The 13,352-nt window shown below is 46.2% G+C and overlaps 1 protein-coding gene across 1 annotated transcript in view; it reads right to left on the bottom strand.

The window, feature by feature from the left end:
* Positions 1–5,594: 5,594 nt before the first annotated feature.
* Positions 5,595–13,352, bottom strand: part of FNTB (farnesyltransferase, CAAX box, beta) — a 64,989-nt gene continuing 57,231 nt past the window's right edge. Inside the window, exons 10-12 of the mRNA XM_006177748.2 lie at positions 12,128–12,239; positions 11,169–11,283; positions 5,595–7,103 (exon numbers count right to left, since the gene is read on the bottom strand). Coding sequence (XP_006177810.1) covers positions 6,972–7,103; positions 11,169–11,283; positions 12,128–12,239 — 359 coding nt within the window. The 3' untranslated portion in view covers positions 5,595–6,971. The remainder of the gene's footprint in view (positions 7,104–11,168; positions 11,284–12,127; positions 12,240–13,352) is intronic.

Here is a 13,352-nt window from a genome sequence, read left to right as displayed (position 1 = left end):
CCGCACTGAGGGGCCACTGCAGGGTACATAACTACAGTCCTGCCAGGTGCTGGTCAGCACACCCAGGGAGCAGTCCCTGCAGCCCCAGGGGCCACCCAGCCTTCCCCTTGAGAGGGCTGGGACCCTGAGCCAGCTCAGACTCTGGTAGCTGAAGTCCCAGGATATCTAATGTCAATGCCTTTTATTATGAAAAGAATTTAATGTGACCAAATGCTAAGAGAGTAGAATACTGAACCCTGAAGTGCCCATTATCCTGTGTCAACAACTACCAGCAGGCAGGGCTTCTTTTCTTCCTTTTTGAGCGTCCCTCTCTGGAGGAGTAACACACAGTACTTCTTGAAAGAAAAGGGATGAAAAAAAGCATTATTATTATTAAAGTAAGAAAGTGTGTGTATGGCAAAGGGACACAGGAGCTAACTGGAAGAGCTCCTAATGGCCAAAGCTGGAACAGTTTGAGCAATAAAATAATATAGTACTGGGACATTGATATATAACCCAAAGCATAAATATTCATGAGTGCATACTGATATAAATAAGTGATTGAATAAATAAATAAATGGAGAATAGACAAACCTGCCAAATGAAAGAATTCTGAATAATTTATGTGGAACGTAACTCCTCATTCCTTAGGTGTGGGCTGCGCACGTGGACGTCCTTCTAAAGGGAACAGTGTGGAAAGGGGAAGAAAGAGGAACCTTGTGGTGAAACCTGACAAACACTAGCTCAGCCGGTGGCCAAGGTTAACAGCACCAGTGATAAGTCATGTGGGTAGCATGTACCATTGACAGGATGTGACCAGAGGACACTTGACCTCTGTGGTCTTCCTCATAAAAACCCAGAGTCCCAGTCTACTCATGAGAAACAAATTCACACAAATCCCAGTCAATGGACAGTCTACGAAATACGTGACCAGTCCTCCTCAGAACTGTCAAGGGCACCCAAAAGGAAAGTCAGAGAAACTGTCACACGCAAGAGCATCCTGAGGAGACAGGACCACTAAATGTAGTGAGGTGTCTTGGATGGGATCCTGGGACAGAGAAAGCACGTTAGGGGAAAACTAAAGAACCTGAATAAATTATGGACTTTAGTTAATAATAACATACCAATGTTGGTTCATTAGTTGTGACAGATGGACCACATTGACATAAGATGTTAACAAGAGGGGAAACTAAGGGGTATAAGGGAACTCTGTGAAAGTTTATTTTAAAGAATGCATTGTCGTAATTTTTCAACAGCTGTATTTCTGCGGGGGGGCAGACTAACTTCACTGAGCTGGGCTGGCGATGAGCACTCTGTCCTGCCTGCCTGATTTTGTTCTTGGATGTGCCCAAGAAGTAGGAGGGGGGACCATCAGCTTCCTGGCCCCAACCTCTGAACTTCCTATACCAGCTGGTGAAAAGCAGAGGCAAGGAGTTTATTGTGGAGAAGTGAAAGAGGATGTCCAGGAACCAGTTAGGCGTGCCGGGCTGGGCTGGAGAAGGCTGGCTGCCACTGGGGCTGTGGTCAGGTCCTGGGAAGACTGACTCACCGTGGCCTTGCCTGTGAGTCATGCAGCATAACACCCTGCACTGGGGTGGCACGCATTTGGTGCAGGGAGCGTTGCTCTACACCAGGGACCTGGCAGAAAATGGGGGATGGGTTAAAAGGGTGAAGCGAGCCTGCCCCTGCTCTTTGCTGGCACTATTCTTGTCCTGGTGAAAGATGGGGGCGGGCATTCGGGGCCTCAGTCATCCACCCCTGGAGGGAACCCATGCATGCTCAGCTACTGCTCCCCATCCCCTGAGACCACCCACTTCAGAAACCTGGGGTGGTGGAAGCACATGGGCTTTGAAAGCAGCAGATCTGGGTTCACATTCAGACTCCAATACTTGATAGCCGGGAAGCCTCAGGTGATTCAGTCACGCTCTCTGACCTGTTTCTCCAGTTGTAAAGTGCAGATAACACACCTGCCTCACCCATCTCATGAGGTTGAGTCAAGGATCAAATGAGAGGCTGTTGACCAATAGGCTCCATCTTCGGGGTTATTGTTTGGTTGGAGGTGGCAAGGATGGTCAGCGCTCTTCAGGCAGCAGGTGAGGACTTCATGGCCCTGGGGCTAATCTGGGATAGGGTTTTGTATGTATTAGGATGCTTTTGGTCATAAGCAATAGTAAATCCAACTCAAATTGGCTTGCATAGCTGAAAAGTCCAGAGACAGACCCAGGCTGTAGGAGCGTGTAACAGGGTTCTGACCATGTTTCTCAGTAAGTCTCTCAGGGAGTCCGTGTGGACTGACTTCTAAGGCTGGCTTCCATCTAGGTAGGAAAATGGTTGTTGGCGTCCCAGGCCACACATTCCACCATCTCCTAATAGGAGAGAGCTGCTTTTCCTCTATCATCAAATGTCCAGGGCTTCCCTCTCTTTGGTCTATTTTAGGCCACATCCTTGGCTCTGAATCAATCACTGAGGCCAGGACAAGCCATGCTGATTGGTTTAGGCCTGGGTTATTACTAAACCCAGACGAATTACTGAAGCAGAGAGGGATGGATTAAAATGATTGGCTTAGGCTAATCAGGGCCTGGCCTGGAGGCCAGAAGAAGGACAAACCCACCCCAGCCTTTGGCTGCCATAGTTGGAGAGGGGTGGAATGGATGCCAACAATGTCCACCACAGGTTTCTAGAATCCACCATGGTAGAGGACATGGTGATTTGCCTCTCTAGCATCCATTTCCCCCTTTTAGCTACAACCCTAATTTGCATTGGGGCTTTTTTCCTTCCCCATTCTTAGATTCTGTGTTTCTGATGAAGTGCCACTTCCCACTCACTGGAGAAGCATGTTATCAGTCTGTGCACTGTAATCTCCTGGCCATGGGATTGCTTCTCAGAAAGGCACTTAGCTTGATCAAAGCCAATGAAATGCAATGATACTGGGAAAGAAGGCTGGGACAACGCCAGCTGCTTTTGTCTGCTGAACTTGACCCTAAGAGGATATAAGGTCTGGAACTATTGATGCTGGCATTTTAGAACCACATGGAGAGAGCCTGAGGGTGGCGCCAAAAGAGAGATGGAGAAAAACCCACTGAAGCCACACACAAAGCTAATTCCTGGACATGTTAGTTTGTGAGCCCCATGTTTCCTCTTTGCTTTAAACCAATTTGGGGCAGGTTTTCTGTCAGTTCCAACAGTGTCAAATCATACAATTCTCCTTCCTGTTCAAGGGCAATGAATGCCCTGGGCAGTGCATGTGGGTAGTTAGAATGTTTGGGCCAAATTTTACCAAGTACATTTTGTCTTTTGACACTAATATTATGTACATGGGAAGCATCCCAGCCGTGAAAGATGTGGGAAAATGCTGAAATGCTGAATGAACACGGACAGGACTTAGTCTAGATCAGGGGTAGGCCCAAATCGGGCCCACAAACTGTTTCCATAGAGTTTTACTGGAATATGGCCATACTTTGTGGCTGTTGTACTACAACGGTAGAGCAGAGTTGAGTAGTTGCTTACGAAGTCTAAAATATTTAGTATTTGGCCCTTTCCAGAGAAAGTTTGCTGCCCTCTGGTGTAAATGATGGAAGAATAAAGTATTAGCAAAATTCTTCCCCCAAAATGAATACCTGCGTCCCCACATGGAAGCAACATCCTAGACCTCTGTAGCCCATTAATTATCAAGCCCTATTATTAGCATTAAGAAAGCAAACTTCCATTGAATTGAACTTGTCCCAGATAGTGAATGAGAGACATTCTGTCTTTGTTCAACTTTGGTCCTGCAGTGCCTGTATCTTAGCTTTGGTCACAGAGTGTCACAGAAGCCTGCAGGCCTAAGAACATTCATTTCCCACCCTGGCCACGACCCTCCCTCTGGTTGGAATGCTGAAGCTACTGGCAAATTCCTGCAGATAGCCCAGTGACCCACTTCCATAAGGAGCTAGGATCAATGTAAACGCAGTGAGAAAAAGAGACAGTTCTTCAGTTCTTATACTGGAATGTCAGCATTGTTATCTGTACATCTGACTTCTGAAGCTGATGGATTCCACTTCAAACAATATGGTACACTCAGGGCAACCAGGAAGCCCCATTTTTAATTCCTGGCTATCAAGCTCCTGCCAGAAGCACAGCACCACTCATACTGGGGAAATAGCTAGGGTCACATAAGCAACCACCCTGCCAGTGGTTTCTAAACTCCATCTCTCCGTGAAGTTAAATCACCAGGAGGCGACATACTAAGATCTAAGGCTAGCCTTCAAAGAAAGGCCATCAGGGAACTGTTTTTTAGTATTATGGCCTCCGCTTTTATGTGATGTCTTCATGAGAAGCGGACTTCATTGAGGATACTACTGCGTTGTCCACAGTACAGTGGCCAGAATCTAACTCGCAGCTTAGGTCAGAAATTATACCATGGAGGGCAGTTTAGGAATATTGTTGACTGGTATTGTCCTCAGGCAGGTTTGCATTGGCTTACCCACAAGGCCCCCACTTCTGCTCACGGTAGGGTCTGGCAGGCTTCCTGATTATGCAGCATTCAAGGTGGGTCTGAGATAGGTCCAAAGGGGATATTGGGGGGCCCTCTTCATATAGCAGTCTGTACTCAGTTTTTATTTCTTTATTGAGTGGGGGAAATATTTATTTGGGGTAGTAACCCATCTTGAATGCTATGTATCTTCTACAGGATAAATCTGAGAATTTACCAATAGGACCCACTTTGAATGCTGTTTAAGTTGGGAAACCCTCCAGACCCAAATGGGAGCAGAGAGAGTCATGGATACACCATTGTGCCCTGAGGTAAGAGTACCAGTAGACGACCCTCTCTACCTCGCCAGTTTTCCTACCCTTTGGGGCCCAGCTCAAATCCGCCCTTGGTATAAAGCCGGTTTAGACTGAAGCAATCCCTTCGTCTCTTACCCACACCAATTATTACCAAAATTAATCTCGTAATACCGTGAGGCTACTGGTGTTGGAGGGTTTGGCCTTTTGTTGTGGTGATGAGAAGTGTGCACTTCAGTCTGTTGATGTGCAGCCAGAACCTTTGTTAGCAGGGCCAAAGCAGCACAGGGGCAGGAATTATAATCCAGGGTGTGGATTTGGCTTACACTGCACCTCTAAGGGCTTGGCACCCTGTCCTCTCCCACCGAGGAGGGGCAGGCCACAGAGCCTCTGCCTTTTCGGCTTCTCCTTGGGAGAGGGTTTCTCACCGGACGAGGAACGCCAGGATTCCCAACTGTCCCTGCGCCAGCCCCCCTGCCTCTGGCCAGGACGTCACCCACCCACCCACGGCTGAGTGCCTGCCTGAGGGCTCGGGAGGACAGTCCCTGCTCATAGCCAGGTCGGTGAGACAGACACCCAGACGGACTGTGAAACTGTGTGGAGTGTTGGGACAAACAACTGCTCTAGGGAGCCTGGGACACGCAGCTTTTCCCCTCGTCAGGCTGCCGTCACCCCCACTGGAGAAGGTGTGAGAGAGGAACCCAGCTCAGACAGACCTCTTTGTAACCACTGGCAGCACGTCTGGAATCACACCCAGCAGGAGGCTGGTGGTCCTTGAGCAACTGCACAGTTCCTGGCAGTGGGCATTCTGAAGGAACTTTCTTGGTACCAGTCACAAACGAGAGACATCATAGAAAATGTTATTATTTTATTATTTCAAGGAGGTAATACATAGCCCAATACACCAAAGCACTAGGGAATCAGAGGCAGCAAATGGCCAGAGTTTTTGAGAAGAGCCTCCTGCTGCATCTCCAGGCCCCCGTCTGCCCACAGCCCACAGCTGCTTACAAGAAGGCCAGGCCGGCGACGTGGAGCTTGCTGTGACTGCAGCAGAGGACAGGGACCCAGCTCAACAGCCCACTGGCTGAGAAAGGGTTCTGAGTGGGCCGCAGAGGCCCCGCCAGGCTGAACCCACGGGCAGCACTTGGCCCTGCCCCGGCCAGGCTTACGCAGCCACAGCCTCAGCAGCAGCTCGCTCATCCAGCTCTTGACTTTGTTCTGTGAGCCTGGAGAGGGCAGGATGTGAATGGATCCTGAGTCAGAAATGAAGGTGAGAGACTTAGTAGTATTAATACTCTGGGTGAGAGACGACAGCACTGTCTTTGAGGAGGGCGGGCTGGGAGTCAGCTGGAGGAAAGATGGTAACACACAGAATGGCCGCGGGCTGAAGGCGCTGCCTTGAGGTCATCAGAGGGGTTTTTAGGGCACATGATGGGGTGGGCTGAGGGGTGGGCACTGGGGCTGCTTCCTCTGGCACAGAGTTGAACTAGAGGTTCGTTTTCCACTCATAATTGGTTTCCCAGGTCTACGTCACCACACCTGGGGCTGAAGCAGATCCTGCCTGTGCACCAGGCCGGCCTCGGAGCTGTGCAGTCTGCGCCCAGAGTGGGGGGAAAGAGATGTAAACTCCCGAGGCCGGTCTCCCCGGCTCAGCTCCCTTCCTGTGCAGGCGACCAGGGCAGGAGGTGAGCGCCCGGGCGCCTCTGAATGAAGTCCCACCATGGCTTTTTTTCTGCAGAATTCATTTTAGAGGGACCCAAGGCCCCAGCCTCACCATGAAGCAGATCTATTTCCACCCACTGAAGGCCACCTTCCTGGCGACGTAGTGGTGGTGCAGGTGGGGATCGCAGTGGCCGCTCTGGATGCTGTACACGTGGACGTCATTCGGTCCATCATGCCAGGCGAACTGGAGAGCTGCGGGGAGGGGCTGCTGCTCCCAGTGCCCACCGTCCCAGCCAGCCCTGACCAGGCCAGAGCCAGGTTTAGATGCAGCACAGCTGATAGATTTTTGGTTTGACAGGAGTGGAGAGGATTTTTTTTTAAACCACGCCACTGTGTTCTCTAAACCAAGAGCCATCAGTTTTGTTTTGTTTGACAAGAAAGGACAAAGAACCAAGTTCCACAGTGGCCAAGGCTTGTGCACCCAGAATGCAGTATGTATTGAAACGTATAAACCTTGGTCAGACCGGGGAGGTGAGTAAACACAGAGCCACGGGACCCCAGGTCCTCTAGTCAGTGGCAGGCTCTGCTGTTCCCTTGTCCTCGTGCTCCTCGAAGCCTGGGACTGGCTTCTGCAGAAAGTGCATGGTGGCCTGGATCACCTTCTCTGGTCCAATATTGTACACAGGGTGAGTGGGCTGCTGCAAAGAAGAGAACAGATGCCAGTTAATCACCCGGTGGTCCTTGGAGATGTGCACACCCTTTGCCCATGGAATGCACTTATAAGAATATAGCATAAGGAGTCATCAGAGATGCACGTGGAGATTTCTCTCACAAGGCCCTAATGTTCAACTAGCAGGGTATTGGTAAAAAACATGTTATGATTGGGACACAAAGGAATATTATAGAGCCATTAGAAACCATGCTTTCAAATATTTAATGATATGGGCAAATACTTATAACATAGTAAGTGAGGAAAACATGATGTGCGATATTGTCCAAAACTTCCTTTTTAAAGTGTTGGTAGATAGGACATATACGAACAGGCAAGATCTGGACATGTGCCAAAATAGGAACAGTGACTATTTTTCTTATTTATACTTTTATATACCAGTTATTAAAACAATGAACATGTATTTCAAGAAAAAGGACCACAACCCTTATTACACTTAAGTAAAGGTGTCAGGCCATATATAAAGTATTTTATATTATCCCACTATACCACAGAAACCCAAAAGAAACTTTGGTCTGAGACAGGGCACAATCCCAGGCCAGTATTCAGGATTCTTTTACTAGGAGAGAATGAAGAAAGAGAATGTAAGAGAGACTTAAAATTTTTTAAGAAAATACTATGAGAACTTCATGCCAAAACATATAAAAATTCAGACAAACAATAGTTTTATAGAACAATATGAATTTTCAAAATTGACTCAAGAAGAAATTCTTTAAAATCTATGTGAATAAATAAATAACAATTATTTATTCTCTGCTACCACCATCCCCCCTCCCCCCACCAAAAATACCAGGCCCACATGGTTTCTCAAGCAAGTGTTAGCTTGCAAGAAACAGATATTCTCTGACTTATACAAACTTTTTCAAGGACTAAAAAAAGTTTTTGACTTTATTTTTAAAAAGTAGAGGAGGAAGATAGATACACATCTAATTTTATGAGGCTGTAGTTTCCTGAAACAGAAGCTGGAAAAGAACAATACAATAAAACAAAAATTTAGATCAATCTTTCTCATAAACACACATGCAAAATATCCTAAATAAAAATACTAGCCAGAAATACTAGCAAAGTGGATCTGGGAGTATGTAAATCAGCACACTCACACTCTGTTATGACCAAGAAGGGCTTATCCTGGGAATGTAAGGTTAATGTCAGAATATATATTAACAAAACAGATTAAAAGAGAAAAATCAGATGTGGAAAAAAGCATTCAATAAAATTTAACACTAGATTATGGTTAAAACAAATAAAAAACAACCCAGCAGACCAGGAACAGAAGGGAACATCCTTAACCTGATGAGAAATATTTATCAACACCTCACAGTAAGCATCCTGCTTAATAAGGGAATTATAGAAGACTTTCTATTACAATCAGAAGCATGACAGGAATGCTTTCTATTACACCTCCACTCAACACTCAACAGGGGTTTTGCCATCATTACAAGGCAAGAAAAAGAAAATTCTTAAGAATCAGGAAGGAAAAGGCAAAACTGTCCTTATTTGAAGATTACATTACATTATAAATAAAAAAATCAGACAGGTTCTATAGACAAACTATTACAACTATTAAGAGAATTCAGCAAGGGTCCTGCAAGCAAGATTGAAATATAATTATCAATAGCATTTCTACACATTAGTAACAACCAATTACAAAATAAAATGGAAAAAATAGCAGTCACAATCGACACAAAAACTATAAATTTCTTAGACATAAATCTAACAAAAAATGTGCTAGTCCTTTATGGAGAAAATGGTAAAAGACCATTAAAAGACATGTAAAAAAAAAATCTGAAAAATTATGTTCATAAATGGGAAGCTTTAATATGGAAAAGAGGTCAGTTCTCTACCATGAATCTTACATTCAATGCAATTCTAATAAAAATTCCGTTAGTTTTTTGTGGGACTTGATAAGCAGATCCTAAAATGCATAGGAAATCCTAAAATGCAAAAGGCGAAGATTAGCCAAGGCAATTCTAAAGAACGAGGTGGGTGGGATTTGCCTACCTGCATTTAAGGTTTGTTTAAGACGGTGAAAGTAACAAACAGACCAAAGGCACAGAACAGAGTGTCCAGAAACAGTTACCTCATACACAGAAACCTGAGTATGTGACACACATGTGGTACACATCAGTAGGAAAGGCTGTAAACTTCAAAAAATGGTGCTGGTCAATTGGTTGTTCATACGGGAAAAAGTTAAAATCATATCCAACCCTCACCTCAGACAGAAATCAATTCCAAGAGAATTAATAAGCTAGATGGGAAAAGCAAAACTTTAAACTGTTTAGAAGAAAGTACATTTATGACCTCAGGGTAGGAAAAGATTTCTTAAATACCCCCTCCCCCTCCCCCCCCCAAACCCTTAAAAAGGCAAATAAAACTGTTTATACTTTATAGTTAATCAATCTATGCAACAAAAAATGCCAAAAACAAAGTGAAAAGACAAGTCACAAACTGGAAGAGATTCACCACACACACCACTGACAAAGGATTAGTATCAAGAACACACAAAGAACTCCTACAAATGTATAAGAAAACAGCAAACAACTGATATTACAAATCAATAAGAAAATGAGCAAAGGATAGGAGCTGGCTAGCAATTCACAAAAGACAACACAAATGGCCAACAGATGTTTGAGAAGATGCTCAGCCTCACTAGTAATCAGGGAAATGCTAAACAAAACAGATACCACTTCACATCTGTCAAGCTGACAGAAAAGAAAAGTCTGACTTATAGAGTGGCTCATCTTGGTCCCGTGTGAGCATAAAATAACCCAAGCGGTCCAGGGCCATCTAGTGCAGATGAAAACGTGTCTCCCCTAAAAACCAACACAAGAATGTTCACTGAACACTTTGTGTATTAGCAAAAACTGAAACCATCTCAATGTTAATCAACAGGAGACTAGAAAATTAAATCAGGGTACACTTAACAAGGGAATGCCATACAGAAGTTAATGAATAAACTAGAGCAACACATATGAAAATGATACACCTCAAAAGTGTAATGGTCACTGAGAAAAGTGATGCTGGGTAAGTGGTGCAGCGGATACTGTTATAAAACATTTGGGAACATACAAAACCACTCTCTATATTGTTTGTGGATGCATATCTATGTAGAAATAGCACAAAAACATCTGCAGGCATGATAAATGTCAAATTTAGGATGGGGTTACTCTGGGGAAGGAGGGAGGGAAAAGAATGGAAGAAGGTCACATAGGAAGCAAATATGGAAAATTAAGACCTGAAAAAGCTGAATGATTGTTACTTTGATTTTCTTGATTATGAGTGAGGCTGAGCATCTTTTCATCCACCTGCTCAGCCACTTGTGTTTCTTCTGTTGGAATATTTTGTGACAACCTGCACGGGACCGTACTCTGATGGGCGCGGACAGTTAGCTGGAGTCATGTCAGGCTTATGACCAGGCTCAGGAGCGTTTCCTGCAGCCAGGCTGGTCTGGGGCTGGATGCCACGGTGACAACATGCCTGCCCGGGGCTGACAGTTTTTGAGGGGCTTCATTCAAAACCCAGTTAAAATGCATGCAGGACAAATTGTGCTGAGGGCTATGATGAGCACAAACAAGGCTCTGGCAGAGCGTTTCAGGGCATCTCATTTTCAGAAGGTGCTCTTGAGAGGGCTTCTCTGGAGGGACGGACACAGCCTGAGAGCTCCAGGAGAAGACGGTCGGCCGTGCAGGGAGTGCTGTGTGGCCACAGATGCAGAAACTCGCTGCCTCTGAGTCTGCTTCCTCGGAGAGGGAACTAACGACAGTGGGCTAAATCCCAGACTCTGGGATAAGGACATAAACCCTGTCACGGGTTGGACGCCAGCCTGGAACCCTGAGTTTGCCAGCATATCCTCACGAGTGGGGAAGGGCTGCAGACGGAAGGAGGGAGGGTGGGAGCCACAGCTCGCCAGCCTGTCCACACAGGCCACACGCGGAGCCAGTTCTGCAGAGCAAGAGCGGCTGCTCTGCTCCCTTGCCAGCCCCGTCCCCGGGGCCTGCACAGAAGCGGTGTTAAGCCCCCATCCCGGTCTTACCAGGGCGTTTTCCGGCACACCCAGGACCACATCGTGCAACATGGCTCCGCTGCCGAAGTGCTGGGCTATGGACAGGCCGCTCAGGCAGTAGCAGGTGTGGTAGAAGTCCCGCGACCTGCAGGGACAGGGCAGCTCTGAGCAGGTGCTCCTCTGCTCCCCTCCCCACTACCCCCTAACAGCCTCCAACAACCACACAGACGCAGAGGCCCTGAAGCGCTCACACGTCCCACCCCACCCTCTACAAGCCTCGAAGCCTGAAGCCCGGCTTCCCCCAGCAGCATTTCTCAAAGCCCCATCATCCTTCCGCCCTGCCTGACGGCAGGAACTGTCATTTTAGAGTCCCTTCAGCTGTCTTCCAGAAATGGGCTCTCCAGGGTATGACTGGTTCTAAACTAATGTATTTAAAAAAAAAAAAAAAAAAAAAAAACCTCACACACTAAAATGTCTAGAAATGGACCCAATTCTTCCTTGGTAAGTTGTCTGGGGACTGGCCTTCAGCTGAACCTTCCCCGGATGCTAACAGCAGCAGGGTGTGTATGTGTGTGGTGGGGAGTGGGCAGTGAGCAGCAAAGGGAACAGTACTTGACTGGTTTCCCTTTTTCTTTTATCAGGGCACCTAAAGGTCTACTCTGTAATAGTTGTCATGATTATAATCTCTGTTTATGGCACTCAGAACAGGATACAGGATTTTAAAACCCCTATTTAAATCAGCTTGGATTAAAAAAAAAAAAAGAGGAAAGAAAAGCTACCAACCTAGCAGTCTGTCTACCTAACTGGAGAGGGGGTGCAAGTAAGCTGGGGAAGGATGGATGGGCACTGGAAGGGGGTGCTTCCTCCCTCTCCACACTAGCACTAAGCAGCTGGATGGAAGGGGACATCCCATCGGCTCTGAGTAGGGCTGAGGCCCACATCCCTCCCTCCCTCTGCTGTCCCTCTCTCCCCAGAGAGGAGGCACTCACTTGCCAGGTTTATCCAGGAGCCCCCCGGTGGGGCACTGGCAGCACATGAGAATGTACTCCTGCAGAGCCTGCTGATGAAACATCCAGCGGCTCATGCTCAGGGCAGGGTCACCTGCAGAAGACAGAGGATCAGCACGGGCCTGGGCCTGGTAGAAGTCCAGCACAGGATCGATGCCTACTTTGTATTTTATTGCCCAATGGGAACAGTCAAGGTTTCCCTCTCATCTTCTTGGACTAATCTTAAAAATTACATTCTGAGGACACTTCTTGTCTTCACCCAAGTCTCATGACATGTCCCTTCTCCTGAACACTGACACAAGTCAAAGAGCAGCAGGTCAGAGTGGCAACTGGTTTTATTTGAAGTGTCCCCTCACCCTGGATGACTATCCCAAACCATGTCCCTTGCAGGCACGGACTAGTTGTTCAGCTCAGCTTTCCAAACTGCTCTCTGTTACTGCTCCACAACTCCTTACCCTGGGCTCCTTAAGACATTTCTTCTGGCGCATCTCTGAAATTTGTTAACCAGACTCTAGCCAAGAGAACTCTAACCACGGTAATAATGTCTGTTACTTCTGTTTTGCTAAGCCTCAATTTAATCTGTCTCTAAAGGGAATTCTCCAACTAGTCTCTTGGCTCAAAAAATTTTCCTAAGATGCATTATCAGTAACTGCCCTCCTGCATCATATAACATGGTAGTCCAAGCAGAAATGGGCAATTCTGGTGATACACCAAACTACTGACCAGCAACTCAGCTGAGCTGCTTCACTCTGAAGTTCAGTCAGCATGGTCAGAGGATCCTGTGAAGACACAGTTATCGAAGGGGGAGGAGGGACAAATGGCCAACAGATAGATATGCACAGAAACATTCAGGTGGGAGTTGATTTTTTAAAAATACACACAATAGGATGTGCATTAAGTCTTGGTCAATCTTATACTTTGCTACCTGGCTACAAAGGTAATAACAATCTGTAAATGGCAAATGAAAGCTAATTTTTCTTCTAGTTTTTTTGTATCTATGCATTATTTTTCTATCTGGTTAAGATAATTTTGTATCTTATGTTTTTCATTTCACCCTATAGGCATACACTTTTCTGTTCTGCTACGTAATCTTCACAACCATCATGAAGAGCCATCACTGAAGAGCCGAACAGTATTTCATTAAGTGGGTGCATAAGGTAATGGCATCAGTATAGGCACTGGACCAAAACTCTCATGTATATGTATG

Source organism: Camelus ferus, chromosome 6 (assembly GCF_009834535.1).
Source record: "Camelus ferus isolate YT-003-E chromosome 6, BCGSAC_Cfer_1.0, whole genome shotgun sequence".
Classification (NCBI taxonomy): domain Eukaryota; kingdom Metazoa; phylum Chordata; class Mammalia; order Artiodactyla; family Camelidae; genus Camelus; species Camelus ferus.
Note: the sequence above shows the minus strand (reverse complement) of the source record. Positions and strands in the feature narration are given on the sequence as shown.